The 18,717-nt window shown below is 39.3% G+C and overlaps 1 protein-coding gene across 1 annotated transcript in view; it reads right to left on the bottom strand.

Moving 5' to 3' along the window:
• crim1 (cysteine rich transmembrane BMP regulator 1 (chordin-like)) overlaps nucleotides 1-18,717 on the bottom strand; it is a 130,644-nt gene that overhangs the window by 42,557 nt on the left and 69,370 nt on the right. Inside the window, exons 3-5 of the mRNA XM_039667154.2 lie at nucleotides 18,350-18,592; nucleotides 16,570-16,690; nucleotides 14,319-14,440 (exon numbers count right to left, since the gene is read on the bottom strand). Of these exons, the coding sequence (XP_039523088.2) occupies nucleotides 14,319-14,440; nucleotides 16,570-16,690; nucleotides 18,350-18,592 (486 nt within the window). The remainder of the gene's footprint in view (nucleotides 1-14,318; nucleotides 14,441-16,569; nucleotides 16,691-18,349; nucleotides 18,593-18,717) is intronic.

Raw genomic sequence — 18,717 nt, forward strand, 5'->3', positions numbered from 1 at the left:
CACCCCAAGCCAAGTGGGAACTGATCTCTGCATGGTTAACTGTTGAAAGATCAGCCAAATGTGATGCACAGGGTTTTTCATTCCAGTGAATAATTTTGTCAATTAGTAGAGGCTCAATTAATTAATCTGGTGTGGCAACCCTGTGATGTCACACTAGACAGGCTTTACAGAGGTCTGTGCGAATTTGCTCAGTTTTCTAATCAAAGATTTTTTTTTTCCCTGTCTGCCTGGGTCTATCGCTCTCCTCTGGGTAACTGCTATCACTGCTGAGAACGGCAACTAATTGGAAGGAACTGCTTAAAAATCAATGAGTAAAAGAAAAAAAAAACTTTTTCAAAGTAATATAAGAAATAAGCCCCTGCCAATAGAGAGAAGGACAGGAATCGAATGCTAAAAGAACTTGTATAGTTGGAGTACAGATGTCTTTTAAAGTCTATCTCTATGGGTGAAATATATGTCAAGTGTCTTGTGTTAACAGGTGTGGCTGTGTTGTATGGTCATAATGATACAGTATGCCAGAAGGATAAGTCGAAGGATTCAGAGCTGAAGTAGTGGATGTTACAGGTTTAAATGTGCATCACACACTTTTCAGAAACAGAAGGCACTAGATTGTGTGCTGTCTGGGCAATTAGCTGAGGAATAGTATCGAGAGATCATTAGCTTTTACTGTGAAACACAAGATACAAGTTACAATGAACAGCAACAGCAGTACATCCATATTTCCTACATGTGTTGGGGAGCAACTAACTAAAAGTAATAATAATACAAGGACTATTCAAACTTATTTGCCTAAAATTTCTCACTCATATGTTTGGAAGTTCAATACATTTCCGTGAATAAGTCTGCCAAGATGTCAATCTTTTTTTAAACAGTTTATGTAAAAGTTAATGTCCTTGCAAATGATGAATCGTTTAAAATATTGATGTGCCATTTGTTTTCAGTCCTTCTGTGCGGTGAATAGATAAAAAAGAGATTCTTTTCAATCAGTTAATTGGTAAAAAAAATGTATTAACCAATTCTTTTGAGTCATTTTGAGTGGTGAATTGGTTCAAAAAATTATTCCCTTTGAACCGTTAACTGGTTCAAAAAACGGTTCAACAATTGCATGCAAATGGTGAATTGGTTCAAAAATGACTCAGTGATTCTTTCAAAACCATGCAAAAAGTGAATCGTTAAAACAAATATGAATCATCAATTCTTCTACTTTCAAATTAAGAGGACATTTATTTGTTCAACTTCAATCCTAGGGTACTCATTAATTTGTGCCAAATAAATACTTGCAGAATTAAATATTTTCAAAAAGATATTGCTTTATTAAATAGCTTTGGTAAAGTTAGCTACTTTGTAGTGTACTTATTTAAGGGTAGAAGTAGATTAAATGGATATTTCACCTCAAAATTACAATTCTGTAAAGAAAGAAAAAACAAAACAGAATTGGGACAAGATGATGGTGGGTAAATAATGACAGAATTAAAAGAATGATACGATCTTTGGGTGAACTACCCCATTAACTACTTTCAATAAGTAGCTTGTAGATCTGAAAGCTACAGTTTCAAGGTAGTTCCCCCAACAGTGATCCCTTCCCTTTACCATCACTTCCCTAACCAGTTCTCTGCACTAAACCCTTCTACCCATATGCTACAAATCCCCCCATATCCCACCAACACTATTCTTTCTATTCCCAACTAAATTAACCATCCTATCCTGTCAATTCCCAATCCAATTCCCCTTATCCTATACATATTCCCTACCTAATTAACTATTATTTACAAACAGTAACATAAACAAAATCTGATTGCTGAAGTTCACATTAAATCTATGCAAGCAATAAAGGTAAACAGGATTGGTTTGATCTCTGTAACGAAGGGGCTCACGCTTGAGACTCAACTCGAGCTCTAAATCACCCCTATGGACCTAATTATGGAAATAAATATGGAGTGGAAAGAGTGAAACTGCTGTTTATATATACTTAGCTTAGCATTGTGATTGCAAGGGTATATGAACACGCTCCCACTCATACAGTACATTTATTTTGAACTCATTTATTTTGTGTAAAGTTCAATCTGGAACATACTAGCATCGTGTGCTTTTTGCTCCAAACTGCAATAAAAATGTAGCATTTATCTTAATGACTAATGACCAAATGCTTCTAATGTGCTTCATCCCACTGGCACAATGGTGAGGCCAAAGCCATGTGATGCTGTGACTGAGGTAAATAATTAGTGGAGGCGTGAGTAATAGTTACGTCAGCATCTTGACCTTCCCAGATGTTCAGTGGAATCGCCTCGCCCAGTGGATCTAATACTTAAAAAATGACACAAGTAGCCACATTGCAGTTCGATTCAGTGTTTTTTAGAGGTGACTAGGACATGGTAAGTGCAAAGTATGTCCTGTTTCTCTGTTTTTGTCTCATTGAATGTCAGTGTTTATGTAAAACCGCTGCTTTCAAGCCCTGCTGCATCTCATTAGCTTTCAAGATAAAATCCGAACCAAGCCGTCTGGATGTAAAGGAAGATTTGAAGGTACAGATAGCGTGCTCGCCCCCATTTGTTTTGCTGGCTGTTATGACCTCACCGAAGAGAGAAAAAAAATGGTAAAAGGGAGAATCTGATGGCTTTCCTGCCGCATTTCCGTTTTTGAAGGACAAGGCATAAGTGCTGGTGTGTAAACAGCTGGCTGAGGCTCATGGAGAGCTGGTGTCTGCTCTAGGGCTTATCCCTCTCTCACCACAGTAGGACAAGCTGGTTGTTGAACAAATATGCAAAGTTTGTCAGGCTTGAGCTGGTGGCTCCATTTCTCAGCCCACTGGCTGCCTTGATTTGGGACTTCACCCATCACAAAGGATTATACAACTGCAGCAAATTCCTTCATAGTTTTATGGAAAAGTCTTTGACTTAATCCGGAATCCTCTGGCATTAGGGATTGGGCATCGTTTAGGGAGGACGAACTTGAATGAATTCTGTTTAATATTTGGAATTTGTAATCTGTAATCCTCTAAAGGCTCTGTCAGGGAAGAAAATGCTGATTCAAAGTCTAGGGTAAACTTTCTGAAAGAACTTTTGGAGATGGTCAGGGTTGTTCTAGCACGGAGTGTCCCTCATTTACATATGTTCTTCACTGCTGAACAGCTAAACTGTTTGTTGGAGAGATGTTCCAAGAAAGCAGAAGGACACAGGAGGTGTATTAGCCCACGAAATGCTGGATTACTGACACAAAAGACTTCTTAAAAAACACTATGGACTTCCTTAATTCAAAATTAGGCTGCATAGTTTAGATCAGCCAGAACCAGGAACAAGTCCCATAAATCCTGGTGTACTTGGTACATCATAAGAAGGATGGTGTCTACGCTAATATTAGTTTCTGTGTTTATCCCGAGGGACCCTCTATGATGGACCTGTGCCTGGACCCATCCCGACTCATCCTTAAGTGCCGGCCTCATCGACACGACAGCCATCGACACTGATCCTCAACAACTTGTCTCCAAACTGGCACTTCCAAATAGATGTAAATGGACTAATACTCTTAATGTTTCGATCCAATTTGTTTTGTAATGCGACCCGAATCACACTGTTCTTTCGTTGGCCAGTAGAGAACTGGCCCCCGACTGAGCCTGGGTTTCTCCCAAGTTTTTTTCTCCATTCAGTCACCTACTGGAGTTTTGGTTCCTTGCCACTGTTGCCTTGGCTTTTGGCTTGCTCAGTTGGAGACATTTAATATTCAACAACATTATTGATCTGTGTTGTATTCTTTTCACGTTATCACTTTGAAGCTGCTTTGATACAATATGTATTGTAAAAAGCGCTATATAATTAAAGGTGACTTGACTTGACAAAAAGTTAAGTACCATTTGGAGACTTTTGGAGGATTTGTACCAGTTCATCTCAAGTCTTTGTCAACACCTTTAGAAACACAAAGATGAATGTTACAGGAGACCAATACCACTCTGGCAATTTTGATCGCTGACTGCAACAGATTAAATGACATTTTACAGAAAAAAAACCCAAAAACAAAACACCTTTAAAATTGACTATACCATTGCAGTCGTCTTTGGTGAAAGTAACAGTATTTTGGCCATATGTGAAAGGTGTGTTAATGTTTCACTCCTTTTCTCTCTGCAGACTGCTTTGTATTAAGTGATGGGAACTAAGAAAAAAACCCAACTTGATTTGACTTGGTTTCTTTTATTCTTAGCACATTTTACACTAGCCTATTTGCATTCCCAAAGACTTGTATACTCTTCTATGATGTACATGTTCTCAATTGCTGAAGCAGTATAAAAATAAGATATCCACAAGTTTCCGAGGGGCGCTCCTGTAAAAAATAAAGTGGGTGAAACTTCCGGTGACGCGGCGGAAGTAGCATTCCAATGGTATTTTGTGTGTTAGTTAGCGAAGAGGCTAGCTGTTTTTCGGAGAATTATTTTACTATTTAAAGACGCAAATCTTTATGAGAGATGGTGTTACGGAGTTCATGGACAACATGCGCTGTTCGCGGTTGTACGTATAACCGGATTAAACTAGTTCAGTGGCTTAAACGTGATTGTTTTGAACATAAGCTGAAAACGAAATCAGAGTGCTCCTGCCAGCGTCTCTGATCCTGCCAACGACTGTAGTTTCCATCACCTCCCAAAAGACGACGAATCTTCCTGTGTACATTTGTTTAAATTCTTAATATTCTATAAACTCTATCAGCATGTGATTGGCTGTTCGCTACTGATGTTACAGCTAAACTCAGGATCAAAGCCTGTGTTGACAGAATACCAAATGTGCCAGTTAATGTATTCAAGTAGCACATTCATTTATAATTTTGAATAAACTCCAAAGCACAATGACTAAGTGTGTATTTTTTATTTTAATTGTTTGTCAGCTCGCACAACTGTCTGTCACCATGCCTTGATGAGTATTGATTATTAATAATGTTATTATAATACTCCCAATCAACTACTGCGGAGGGTAAAGGTACTGTTATTTCACCCTTTTGAATTTCGTTGAGGTTATGTTCCCACATCGTTAGCTAGTTTGGATCGCTATAACTTGAATGACTGTCAACTGTTGAATGAACGAGTGTCAAGCATGTTAAATCACGCTTTGTTTACTTCCAACCGGAAGTCGCGCCCACTTTTGACGCAAGGCCTCATGGGGCGTAGGAAACTTGTGGATACAAGATAAATATTTGATTTATTTTCTGCCAAGTCATGTGGTACAACCAACCTGCACAAATATCCAGGAGAAAAAAAACGAAAAAACGAAATGATAACAGACCCTCATGAAAGAGGATCATTTATTAACTAATTTATTCATAAGGTGCAAGGAAAATGTTATTTTTTACCCAACATGGGATTTTTTGTTAACATAACACTTTCCTTGAAACTGGTATAGTTTTTCAAAACCACATGAAACTAGCATGAATACAAGCAGTAGATATGTAAGACTTTGCATTGTGTTCTAAACTACATTTTTAGAGGATTTTTCCTTTATCACAAACGCTAGTATTTGCCATTGACCCAAATGCTTGCAGCATACAGTATGAATTTACCATGTTTACTTTCTTTCTGTTTTACAGAATTCCTGAGACGTTCCACCAGAAAGCAATGCAAAACATGCAAATAAAGCCTATGAATTCATTCTGGCTCATATTCTAATCATGTAAAACACTGTATATAAGCATCATCTGATGTAATACAAAATCTTCAAAATCTTCTAGAGAGGAGATTCTTGCTCTTGCCTGAAACGCCACACCTCGGTTTAAATTATCGGAGGAGATTGGTAACCATGGAAACACTACCCTAAGACGCCAAAGCCTAGTTTTCTCTGCCTCAAGACTGATTCAACAGGTCCCTTTCCCTCCGAGGTCTTGAGGCCAACAGCTGTTAACTGGCCCCATCTGAATTGGTAGAGTGCATGACGGCACTAGCAGTGTCTGGACGGAATGAGGTAAGTGACAGAAGTCAACTATGTAATCTATATGACTGCCCAACCCTTCACACATCTGTATGGATACAAATAAAGAATGGCCACTACCTGTGTTCTCATATGGCTTTCTGAAAAGAGATATAGAATCTCTCTCTCATACACACACACACCCACACAGTCTTATTAAACAAAGGCCATCTGAAGCAGGAGGGAAAAGAACCCATTTAAATTGAACTCTAAGAGTTTGACAGGATTGTGAAGAGGCAGTAAGGCCTAATGAAATTCTTCATCTGGAGATTAAAACACCTCCACAGCTCAGTCTCGTGGTTCCCAAACAGAGCTTCGAAGTGCAACCTAAAATAAGAACGTCTATTACCGATCAAAAGCTGTTAACCTTAACGTTGAGGATTTACATAATCTCCCACCTCCAGTCGCAAACTTGTACCCGTGCAGATTCCTCCCGCTTGAGGTCATGGTTAAACACGGGCCGGTGTGCACTAAATGTAACGTAGCAGAAGAATCACAGCCGGTCTTTCAACGCCAAGCTCGGCGCCACACACTGAGTCTCGTCAGGTCTTCAAAGAAGCCATAGTTTATACTTTATCAGCATTTTATATTTCCCCCTGAAGTCCACTTATATTGGTAGATAAGGTTTTGTGCACCAAAACAGCCATAATTTCGTTTTATATTTCCTTCTTTCTGACCTTTAGAATTAAATGTGCTTTGAAGTCTACACATAAATTGTTCCTAATACATGATTGATATTGAAACGGGTGTCTTGAGCAATTGTGCCTGTCTCTGTGACTGCCTTTCGCTCTGCAATCATCAAAACAAGAGTCAAGAGGGCGGACCAAGCTTTTTGGCCAGAAATCTGGCCAATCAGAAACACAATCTGTCCGTGATCTATTTTGTGTTTTGGGATTTTTGACATGTGGAAATCATTTGGTAGGACATGTCTGTGGAGGATTTTGGGTAAAGGGTGTGAGGTTAAATGGTGAAAGCTAACAAAACAGCCGCACTTTTAAACAAGATTTAAAAGATTTTATATGCAAATGATCTCTGTTATAATGACTGACCTTTTGCATGTGAAATGAGATCTTATTCATTCAGAGGCCAAACTGCTGAATACTGAATATAAGTGTTAGCATGTAACTATGCTAATGATTCTGGCGTCACAACCATTGACAATTTCTAAATGATCCACTGGAGCTAAGTTTCCGTAAATGATACAGGAGATTTGCGTTGTTTAGAGAGTATGGGACCTGTTTAGAGTACAGTACTTGTGCAGAGTAGCTAACTAAAAACAACGACAGTATTAAAAGTAATTCAGCTGTTTTCAAAATAGTGCAACTATTGCGCTTCTTTTTCCCTACTGTAATGAATACTACAAATTCAGACATAGTACTTGTTTCACATACAGCTTTTTTTGTGCTGGGCAACAATTAATCGCAATTAATCACATCCAAAATAAAAGTTTATGTTTACATAAGATGTGTGTGTATTGTGTATTTTTATTATTTTGTATATATAAATGCACACATATGCATGTATATATTTAAGAAATATTTGCATGTATATACTGTACATATTTATACATAATTTATATTGTGTACACTCTAAAAAATGCTGGGTTGTTTAAACCCAAAGTTGCGTCAAATATGGACAAACCCAACTGTTGGGTTAAGTCTTCTATTAAAATTTTTAACCCAATAGTTGGGTTTGTCCACATTTGACCCAACTTTGGGTTTAAACAACCCATCATTTATATATATATATATATATATATATATATATATATATATGTGACCCATCACGGAAAGTAGGGACACAAGTCGGCAGCACAACTTTCGAGCAAAATGAGAAAGCAGCGTTTTTTTGTTCAAAATTGGTGAGTTATATTTTTTTTTTTGCAGAATATGTTAGTTGAAATCCCGAAGAAGCCTCTCCATGTTTGAGATTGCAGTATTGCTATATTTTTTATATATATACTGTATTTTGTTTTGTTTTTCTGAGATTCTAGCATGCATATATGTATATTATACACACATGCATACACATTTTTCTTAATATAGATGCATATGTGTATATTTATTTATACAAAATAATTATACACAGCACACACACATATATTATGTAATCACATGCTTTTATTTTGGATGCGATTAATCGCTGCCCAGCACTACTTTTTTTAAAAATCTGCTAGGGAAGTAGGCATATTCGGATGCAAGGCAAGTCTCACACAAAGAAAATGGAAGAAAACTATCTGAACCATGAAGAAGAAATAGAATGTGAAGGCTGAGGAGATTGCAGTTATCATCCTCTCAGATGCTTGAGATGTTTTCTTTTTTCTGTGTTAGGCAGGAGAACGCCTCTCTAGAAGGACTCAATCCAGTATTTTTTTTCTTCCTGTCCTACAGTCCAACAGGAGCTGCCTCCCGGTGTTTTTCAGCCCTCCCTCATGCTACAGGCTGGCTTGTTTTGGCTGCAGCTGCTGAGAGGCAGACTAAATAATGTGATAACGCGCCGCTTCACAGTTGCCTCCTGTGCTGCCACTGCTCTGGACATGCAAATCACTACAACACCTGCAAATCAAGGCTAAGTTGTCAAGAAACAAAACAAAACGAAAAAAGACGGCATTTTTGTGTGCATGTTTTCAGATTTCTTAACTGTGAAAGATAGTGGCCGGTGTGTCGGAGCAGACATAAATAAGAGCCGAGTATAAAAGGGAGAGAATAGTGCCTACGGGGCCTGTCAATCATCACAGGCTTCATAGCGCACACGTTATGTGAATGGCCCCTCGGTGACTCCTATTCCACCCCTACCTTAAAATCACTTTCCTCTTCCGACGACGCTTTCTCTGAAAAGAGAAAAAATGAGACGTCCGTCTTCTTCTATCCTTATCAATGTTACAGTATGTTTACACTAACAGAATGTTATGTCACATACTGGCTGAGCCTATTATAATCTCCTGAAAGAATGAGCAGCTGTTTAAGCATTTTACTTCAGATTGACATGTGTTCTAATCCTTGCTTGTCCTATGAAAGAGTGTGCATTGTTCCTCCATACGTCAATTTGAGGCAGAACAACATGCTGTGTGTACAGAGCTAATCCCAATGTTAACCGCTTAAGCATCGACAGCACAATCAAGCTTCTCCAGAACACTTTCTCATTGACAAGAAGAGGACTGCCCTTTATTACATGGGCCTTCTATCCCTAGGTTGAACAGCTAGTGCCCTTCTCCATGACAACCGCTCCCTGGGTAAATATTAGAGTAATGATGGGGCTCGTAGCAGTGAGGCTGTAGGAATGGGGACTGACAGGTGCGCTAGTTCATCTGTGAAGATGCACATGGCTAATTATGGGACTAAAAATATCACTAATGCTACCATGCGCAAATGTGGCAGAGTGGCTCCTGCTGCGGACAAACAACGTGTTCGCAAACTCGCTTGTTGATCGACTCACTCTCTAATTTTATGGAGAAAACAGTGGGGTTTGTTGCTTTTGAAAATCAATGCGACAAGTGAAAAAAGCTGTGAATTCAATGAGTAAACAATCAGTGCCAAACACCCCAATATAAATGTGCAAGTCATGGAATAGCACAACAACAACAACAACAACTACAAACTAAACTATCTTATCCCTGAAATTCCTTGGTGTGGTCAAAATTACTTCACGCTTTAAAACCTTCAGAAAGGAGTTGCGATTAGGGTGGGAACATTCTAGATAAGATGCACACATACACACACTGATCAGATCTTCTTCTAATCTACTTCTCCAAAAGGGTGACATCACTGTCTGAGAGAGAAATGTGGTGCACAAACACTGTCTGAGAATGCTCACTCCCTTGCCATCCCAAACACTTGCCTTTGGAAGTGTGTGTGGGCACTTTGGAGAGTGAGCGAGAGACTGACTGGCAGAGAAAGATGGCTTTCTGTCTGTCTGACGTACTAGAATCATCAAGCTGTGAATTTGTTTCAGAAATGCCATGGGTGATTCATTGTAATCTTCAAAACTACTTCATGTAGATAACATTTCCTGTATTTACACTACACTGCTGAAAAAAAAAAAACAGATTAAAGTAGACAATTGTGGAGAGCAATAACAAGCTAGCTTTGAAAGCATGTGATCCCACCCTCCCTTCAGAGCGTCTCCAAAACACAGGAACACGCACAGCTTGAGAAGAGTCACGAGAGACGGCATTAAAGTACCTCACGTCTCAAAGGATATAACATTACATTAATAATGCAAGTAAGAGCACTGATTTCTGTAGATTAATTTCGGCATTAATAGCAGTGCCATAGACATGCGTGAATATACAAGTGTGTGGATGTGAACCACTAAGTAGAATGTCACGGGTTGCTATCTCTTAATTATAGCAGTTATGACGTGAACACAGCATAAGCTCATTGTTTTGGTTCAGGAGGAACTGTAAAAGGTGTCTGCTGTTTGTTTTTGGCACTCTGTCAACAACCCTTGGCATAGGCTCATGGAATACGGTGATGACGTGATGTCTGCGCGAGCAGGGTGCGAGGAGGTATGCAAATACTGTACATAGGTTGACAGGCAGGTAGTACATCCTTCTGTGGAAGTCTTAGGACCCCAAAAAATTCTTCCAATCATTGTATTTGGCCCGAAGGCAATGATTGGATCAATTTTTTTTCGGTCCAGAGAGCCTTCCACAGAAGATATATGTAATTTATATATATATATATATATATATATATATATATATTTAGGCCATATCTACTATTGACGGATCAGGATGTGAAGAGAGTTTTCACCAGTATAACAAAAAGTGTTTTTGAAAAACACCACCTTTAAGGTGGTCAAGATGGTTTTAGGAATAATTGTAAGGGTAAAACAAAAACTTAAAAGTAGTTTGGCAATTTACACTTTAGGCCCATCAAGGGTTGAAAATTGTGGCTTTAAATTGCTTTACTTATTAATTGTATATATTTTTAAATACTTCCAGGCATCTCTATAAGTTCTGGCCTCAATATTACGTACATTCCATGATAAAGAGATTTCATTAAAGAAATATTATTTCAAATATATTTTGTTTATATGTATATATGACATATTTAAAGGATATTTCCGGTATTTAACACCTTGAGTCTATTTTTAATGAAATAGAGTGGTGGACTTAGAAATTGTCTCGATTTTTTGGCTATTTTAGAATCGCCTGTGACAGCTTTAGACTGGGTGTCTATGGGCATGCACAAACATGTCCTTAAAACAACCCTTAACGTTCATTTTCGAAACCGAGTGGTTGCTGGTGTTCGTTCTGATTTGAAATAAGTCACAAGTCTTTATTTTTGTAATTGTCACTGCCATTGTGAAAAAGCGACTGATATATTATAAAAAGAAATTCTAGCCTTTCGTGTTCCACAGATGAAACGGGAGGAATTTCAGCATGGGCTGACGTGACCACTTGTTGTTTTCTCTCATCCATCCGCAGTGTATTCCTCTGTTGTGTCAATTTGTTCAAGTCATGACAGTCTTGAGAAGGTCACTCATCTAATGACGTGCGAGGGATATCTTTTGAATATTAATTAGTTTCTGTCCGTCCAAGGGGATGAGTTCATTTTCTCTTTCTGTCGCTCCTTCGCATTCTCCCCCACCCCCCCCCCTCTCATCTGTGGAATATTAGATCCGCCTGTACAGTGTACACAGCCACCGGTGGCCAGATGTTCAATTAGCCTGTATTTCTGTTCAGAGCTTTGATGCTCCCCGCGCCGCTCTCCGGCCTCGGCGCTTTGTTCTCAAATCAGCCTAAGGCTAATTTCACCTCCCGCTATGAAGACGACACACAACCTAGCACCTCACACACCACACCGCTATTTGTGCACGCTTGTTTATGTACATCCATGCATGGAATGAAGGTGACTCCCCAAATGACAAATATGGAAAAGCAAGTCCTTGGGTTGCACTCTCTTTTCTGTTTGTTGCTTCATCTTTCATGTATTGTGTGCCCCAGGCCTGGTTATAGGGTGAAGCAGGAAGGAAATAAACAACTAGAGGGAAAGTGGGATTGTTTTCATGGATCCCTTTATTCAAAGAGCCACTCTTGAGCTTTTGTGTTTGGATGGAGGCTTGATTCTGTTGTCTTCCCTATTGGCGGTTGTCTATCCGCAAATATGGAAAAGTCCCAATGTTCGACATACGGCTGGTGCACGCTGATGTTTCCAGCTTTGATTTGTTGCTGATTTCCTGTGGCTTCCGTCCACCTGTCCCCGGCAGTCTCTTCATCTGCGAGAGTTCTCCACCACCTGCCCACAGCGACTGTGGGGTTAAGCTCTCTCTTTCGGTCCCAACTCTCAGCGCAGGTTTTATTAGTCAGTGAGCTGTGTAGTGTTTGCTTATGTTTGTGTGCGTCTGTGCACAAGTGGTAGCCAGTGCTTTCCAGAAGTGGGGAATCGCAGATGTCACTTATGAATGGGAATGTGTACTTTGATGTCTGTAATATATAAATATTAGAGCTGTCAGTTAAACACGTTGTTAACGCCGTTAACGCAATTCATTTTTTATCGCGAGATTAATGGTCTTTTTGGCCTAGCAAACTTTGTAGTTTTTTTTTTTACATGCTTTTGCAACAGGACTGCGCTATGAAACCCATTAATTTCAATGGCTAAACCGCACACCGCGGTCAAATTTCAAAACAACTTTTGCCGCTGTGACGATTACCAGGTCCAGCGCGCCCAATGGAAACTTTTTGGCATCCAAAAAGTTTTGAAAACTGGCAGAGTGCCGCACATTCCGCATCCTGTCTGAAAACACCGGATCTAGCTAGACCGGAAACACACCTGTTGCGAGCCGGCCAAATAGTAGGTTGACGTTACGTTTTGAATGGATGACGCCAAAATGGATGCCAATAAGATTCTGAATAGAATGTGTACTTTTAAAAACTTACCAAATGATTTTTTTTTGACATTGTGAACTGAGCTATCATTGATGGCCAAGCACACACACACACACACACACAGCTGATGCGAATTCTCCACCCCTCAGTATTTCTTTCACCCTTTTATTGATACATTGTGTGAGAGATTATTTGCTCCAAGTGAGAATGTTTTAGTCTGAAATTGAACACAGTTTTGTCAACGTTGTTTTCAATAAAAAACATTTGCACAAAGCAAGCCGATCCACTTTTTCATGTTGATATGAGCGTTAAAATTAGAAAAAATAATGCGACGACCGCACGTTGCTATTTTGAGGACACTGAAATAGCTTGTCCCATAGATTTAACCTTGCGCACAAGCGGATCCGTTTGCTCTCTGGAGACGCGTTCAGTCTGCAAATTCCGACATGAAGCGAATCCAACATGGCGCGAGCACAACTGGCTTTTAAAGGGAATGGAAAATATAGTTAGTGATAGTTGTTTTGCACACTACACCCAAAACACACCCATTACTTATTAACAGAATAGAGACAACCCTTTTAGACCATGCTCCGAGCAGGCCGACCATTTTCCCGTCGTTAAACTAACAAAAGTGGATTCGGACACAACCTAAGTGCACTCACTTTAGACCATGTGCCTAAATTGCTAAAATATGGCCCATAATGCTATTCCATCCACCCATGTGTCTCTCTCATTTTCCTTCCACACATCTCACATGTACAAACATCTACTTAAATTATAATGCCAGTCTAAGCCTCTTTTTCTAGCACCAGCAATTCCATGCAAGATATAAAGTAGACGTGAAGTTATAAACTTGCAGTGTAACAATGTTGTCAATGCGGTAGTAAAGGGTAGAGATAATCATATTTACCAGACTGTGCTTCTTAATTTTCATGTGTAAGAGTGTATTCCCTCTATTTGTAAAAATGAAGAAAGAAAATGCTACCTAACTTCAAATTCAAAAAGGAGGAAAAATACATCCTCACTCATATATATATATATATATATATATATATATATATATATATATATATATATAAAACTCACAAAATCAAAATGAATGTTGACTTGATCTACAATATACAATTTTGATAATAATAATTATAGCTAATGATAAATTCTGAAATTATCAGAGTGTAGCTGTTAATTTTGCTCAAACAACAATGCTTAGATGACATTCACTTGTGCCTTGCACACACACACACACACACACAATAATTTGTGAAAAAAATAATAAGCTATGCCTATCTCGAGTTTGTTAAAGCCATTACATATAAAATTAATTAAAAATCCCTCCAATTAAAATTAAAAACTGCAAATTGATTTTGAAAGAAGAGCAACACATTCAGTAAAAGTGTGTATTTCCTGTAGTTGTGTGCATTTTGTGGGTAATATTCAGCTGAGGTTGGTCACTATGGCAGCAGCGACAGGGTTCTGCCCACCGACTAGACGACCTTCCCAGTGCACCAACACAAAACACTAATTAAGACACAGAAAACAGAACCTACCATTGACACACTCAAACACATCGCAACACCTCCCAGGTGTTCCGTCACCGCGGGACACAACCTGAGGTGAAGTCCCTGCTGAGCACTGTGGGAAGGTGCAGAGGCCAGGCAAACACTCACATCTGAGTAGAACAGAGAGAGAGAGAGAGAGAGAGAGAGAGAGAGAGAGAGAGAGAGAGAGAGAGAGTCATGCCTAATACATAACAACAAAACAGTCTCTCCTGACACTCCGATGTTATTAACTTTCAGTGCTGAAATAATCCAATTTTAACACTTATAGGGAACATGTTTTAGTTTTTTTGTAATTGTTTTGGTCTAATCTGGATTATAAGCATGAGACAGGTACATCGCAACATCTTACCTAAATTAGTCTGACATGTTTACCAGTCTAACCTGGATTGTGACAGATGGGACTGTGCAGATCAGGTCTAACGGTGTAACCTGGATTATAAACATGGAACATTTTACCTGTAATCTGAGGATTGTAACATCTAATCAGGATTGTGAGCATGACACAAATCTAACACCTTAACTTGGATTGTGTGAGTGAGACAGGTGTAAGTCTAACTGGGTTTGTGAGAGGGAGACAGGTGTAACTTCTAATCAGGATTGTGAGCATGAGACAGATGAAATGGTCTAAATGCGATTGTGAATGTGAGACAGGTGTAATGTGTAAAGTATTCTTGGTGTTACAGTCTAACTTGGATTGTAAGCATGAGACGGGTGTAATAGGCTAACTGGGACTGTGGGAGTGAGACAGGTTTGACGTATAACCTGTATTGTGGGTGTGGAACAGATTAAACAGTCTAACTTGGATTGTGAGAGTAAGACAGGTGTAACATCTAATCAGGATTGTGAGTAGGGTTGGGTATCGAGAATCGAGTTTCGATTGGAAACGGGACTAACTTGTCGTTTTTCCTGGAATCGTTCAAAAGTAAAAATTTCGATTCCTAGTTTCGATATTCACAGTCCGCCGAGCGGAAGAAACCGCTGAACAACACCAACGAAGAAGCGTCTACCGGAAGTGTTGGCATAACCACGCGAGTCGAACATGAGTACCTTACGTCGGAGATCCAAAGTGTGGCTTCACTTTTCTAAAAATAACGAAATCTCTGCAAAATGCAAAATTTGTGACAAAAGGAGTATTTTTACAGAAGGAGTATTTCCTTCAGAATGGATTTTTTCCTTCAGAAAGGCCGTTGGCCTCTTAAAAGAATCGGAATCGAGAATCGTTAGGAACCGGAACCGAATCAAGGAATCGCAATTGGAATCAGAATCGTTCAAATTCAAACGATACCCAACCCTAATTGTGAGCATGAGACAGATGAAATGGTCTAACTAAGATTGTGAATGTGAGACAGGTTTAATGTCTAACCTGGATTATGGGCATGAGAGTAGGTGTTACAGTCTAAGGACCGGTTCACATATCGCGTCTTTTGCGCGCTCAAGTTCGTTATTTCAAATGTAGGCGCGCGGTATGCGCGCTCATAATGGAAGCGATGCAGTCGCGGTGCGACGCGCTCGTTTTTTCCATGCGCGTCCGCGCTGCGTCGAGATAAAAACATCTCAACTTTTTAGAATATCGCAAGTGCACCATATGCACACAATATAGGTCATGTGACAAGAACCAACTGAAGCGCAACCGCCCTGGCGCTTTGGAAAATGGAGAATGCGGCGCGCCCAGCGTTTTCTACGCGTTTTTAGGCGCTATATGTGAATCCGGCCTAACTTAGATTGTAAGCATGAGACAGGTGTAACGGCTAATCAGGATCATGAACATGAGACGGGTGTTACGGCCTAACCGGGACTGAGAGAGTGAGACAGGTGTAACACACTGCCTGATTGTGTGTGTGAAGCAGTCTAACTGGGATTGTGAGAGTAAGACAGGTGTAACATCTAATCAGGATTGTGAGCATGAGACAGATGAAATGGTCTAACTGGGATTGTGAATGTGAGACAGGTGTAATGAGAAAGGTGTAACTTGGATTGTATGCATGAGACGGGTGTAACATCGATTCTGGATTGTGAGCATAAGACAGATGTAACCTCTAACTTGAATTGTCAGTGTGAGACTAACCAACATATCGAACACCAGACAGATGTAACAGTCTAACCTGGATAGTGAGTGGGACATATAACAAAAAAAAAAAAACACCTAAAGTGCAAATGTGAGACAGGCGTAAGGCCAAAGCTGAATTGAGTATGAGACATGCCTCGACTGTGAGCGTGAGACAGGTGTGTAACGTCTAACCTGGTAGGAAGGGTGCAGCAGCCGTCTGCTGTCAGTCTGACCTGAGTCTCATAGCTGTCTGCTGGACACAGGACAGGCTTCACTGGTGGACACTCTACTGTGCTGCAGTCTACACTGAACACTGAACACAAAACAAGAGATAAAACATTTATCACAGCTCATCAAACCTCTAAATAACACACCTCATCGAACTCTCATCCGAGCAAATGATTTACCTGCTATAATCTCGCCATAGACTTCAACACATACTGTCTACAGTGCAGTAAACAGCGCAGTTCAGAGGAGTATAACGACGGTTTACAAACAATGATAACATAAGAGCACTTGCTGCAGGTTAACAGAAGAAGGCTATTATTACATTTTGATGACCATTAAGATAAAACGGTAACACTTTACAATAAGGTTCATTAGTTAACATTAGTTAACTACATTAGTTAACATGTACAATATGTGAACAATACTTCTTCAGCATTTATTAATCTTAGTTAATACTAATTCCAACATTTACTAATACGTCATTAAAATCAAAGGTTGTATTAGTTAACATTAGTTAATGGACTGTGAACTAACATGAACGCACAATGAACAGCTGTATTTGTATTAACTAACATTAACAAAGATTAATAAACACTGTAACTAATGCATTGCTCATCGTTAGTTCATGTTAGTTAATGCATTTACTAATGTTAACTAATGAACCTTATTGTAAAGTGTTACCGATAAAACATATGTATTAAAGGGATAGATCACACCCAAATTAAAATGTTGTTGCTTAAATGTGACTTACTCCCCCCTAAGTTATTCCAAACCTGTATTTTTTGAGTTTTTCTTTTTCTTTTTTTGCTGAGCACAAAATAATAGATTTTAAAGATTTTTGGTAACCAAACAGTTGACTGCACCCATTGACTTCCATAGTAGGGGGAAAAAATACGATGGAAGTCAATGGGTTCAGTCAACTGTTTGGTTACCAACAATCTTTAAAATATTTTTTTTTTGCCTTCAACGGAAGAAAGAAACTCATACAGGTTTGAAACAACATGAGGGTGAGTAAATAATGAAAAAAAGTTTTTAAGTGCACATATTAAAATAACCCAAATACATAAGTGTCCTATCTACCGAACTGCCCCTTGAACAGAAACACTCACATATTTTCAACAGCCCACGACTTTAGCGTGTCTCAAAAGAAAATCCCTCACTGTTATGTATTGGTAAAGTTATTTTTTGAAAAACCAAGTGGCTATCTCTGCTCAAGGCTGCCATATTGCAGCAAAATATAGCATGACAGAAGGAGCTATATTAAAATTAAGGTACTATGACAGCATCTTGAGATAACCTGCAAAGAATTCAAATCCATCACTATCAGGTTCCTGGTGTGGATCCCCAAGACTACACAACAATCCATCTATTACTCTAGCAGGAAAAGAATTTGCTGTTGCAAGAAAAGTTGACACGAAATGTTTTTTTTTAAGTATTATAAATACCATTGTAGAGGGATAGTCTCCCACAAATGAAAATTCTGTCATCATATCCTCACCCTCATGTCATTCCAAATAGGCATATTGTTCATTTTTCTCTTGGTAGAATCTTTACACAGTTCCTGCCAGACAATGACAGTGATCCAAAATGGACATTTCCATTTTTTTGGTTGAAACATTCAATTAAACCATGCTAGTGGAGACCGGTTTGTACTGGTTTGGTTGATGTTCACCGGCAAATCACATGGTGTGAAAATGGAAATCAAGGAAGTCACAACACTTAACTAAATATCGGATTTATTTACCTGGTTTGCATTCGTAGAGATCACAGCACTCGCCGGGTTTGCCGGAGCTCTTGGATACCAGGATGTTGAGGTGCCCGGGTTGGCACACTTTCCTAAGACACCCGGCTGGGCTGCACACACAGCGGCTGGGCAGGGGGCAACATTCACCAGGTGGAGCGTAGCCCTCGATTAATATGGAGTCCTCAGGGCAGCGTGGAGAAAACTGCACCTCACACCTCGCCTTAGAACAATCTGGTCTTTCCTCTACGGAGAAAAAGAGCACAACTTTTGTCATTTATGATGTTCAGCTATGTTTAATAGTGATTCTTTTCCTGTGAATAAAAACTGGAAAGTAAATAAAACAGAGTAACTCGCCAGTAACCTTATTA

Source organism: Pimephales promelas, chromosome 15, assembly GCF_988280905.1.
Source record: "Pimephales promelas chromosome 15, fPimPro1.hap1.1, whole genome shotgun sequence".
Taxonomy (NCBI): domain Eukaryota; kingdom Metazoa; phylum Chordata; class Actinopteri; order Cypriniformes; family Leuciscidae; genus Pimephales; species Pimephales promelas.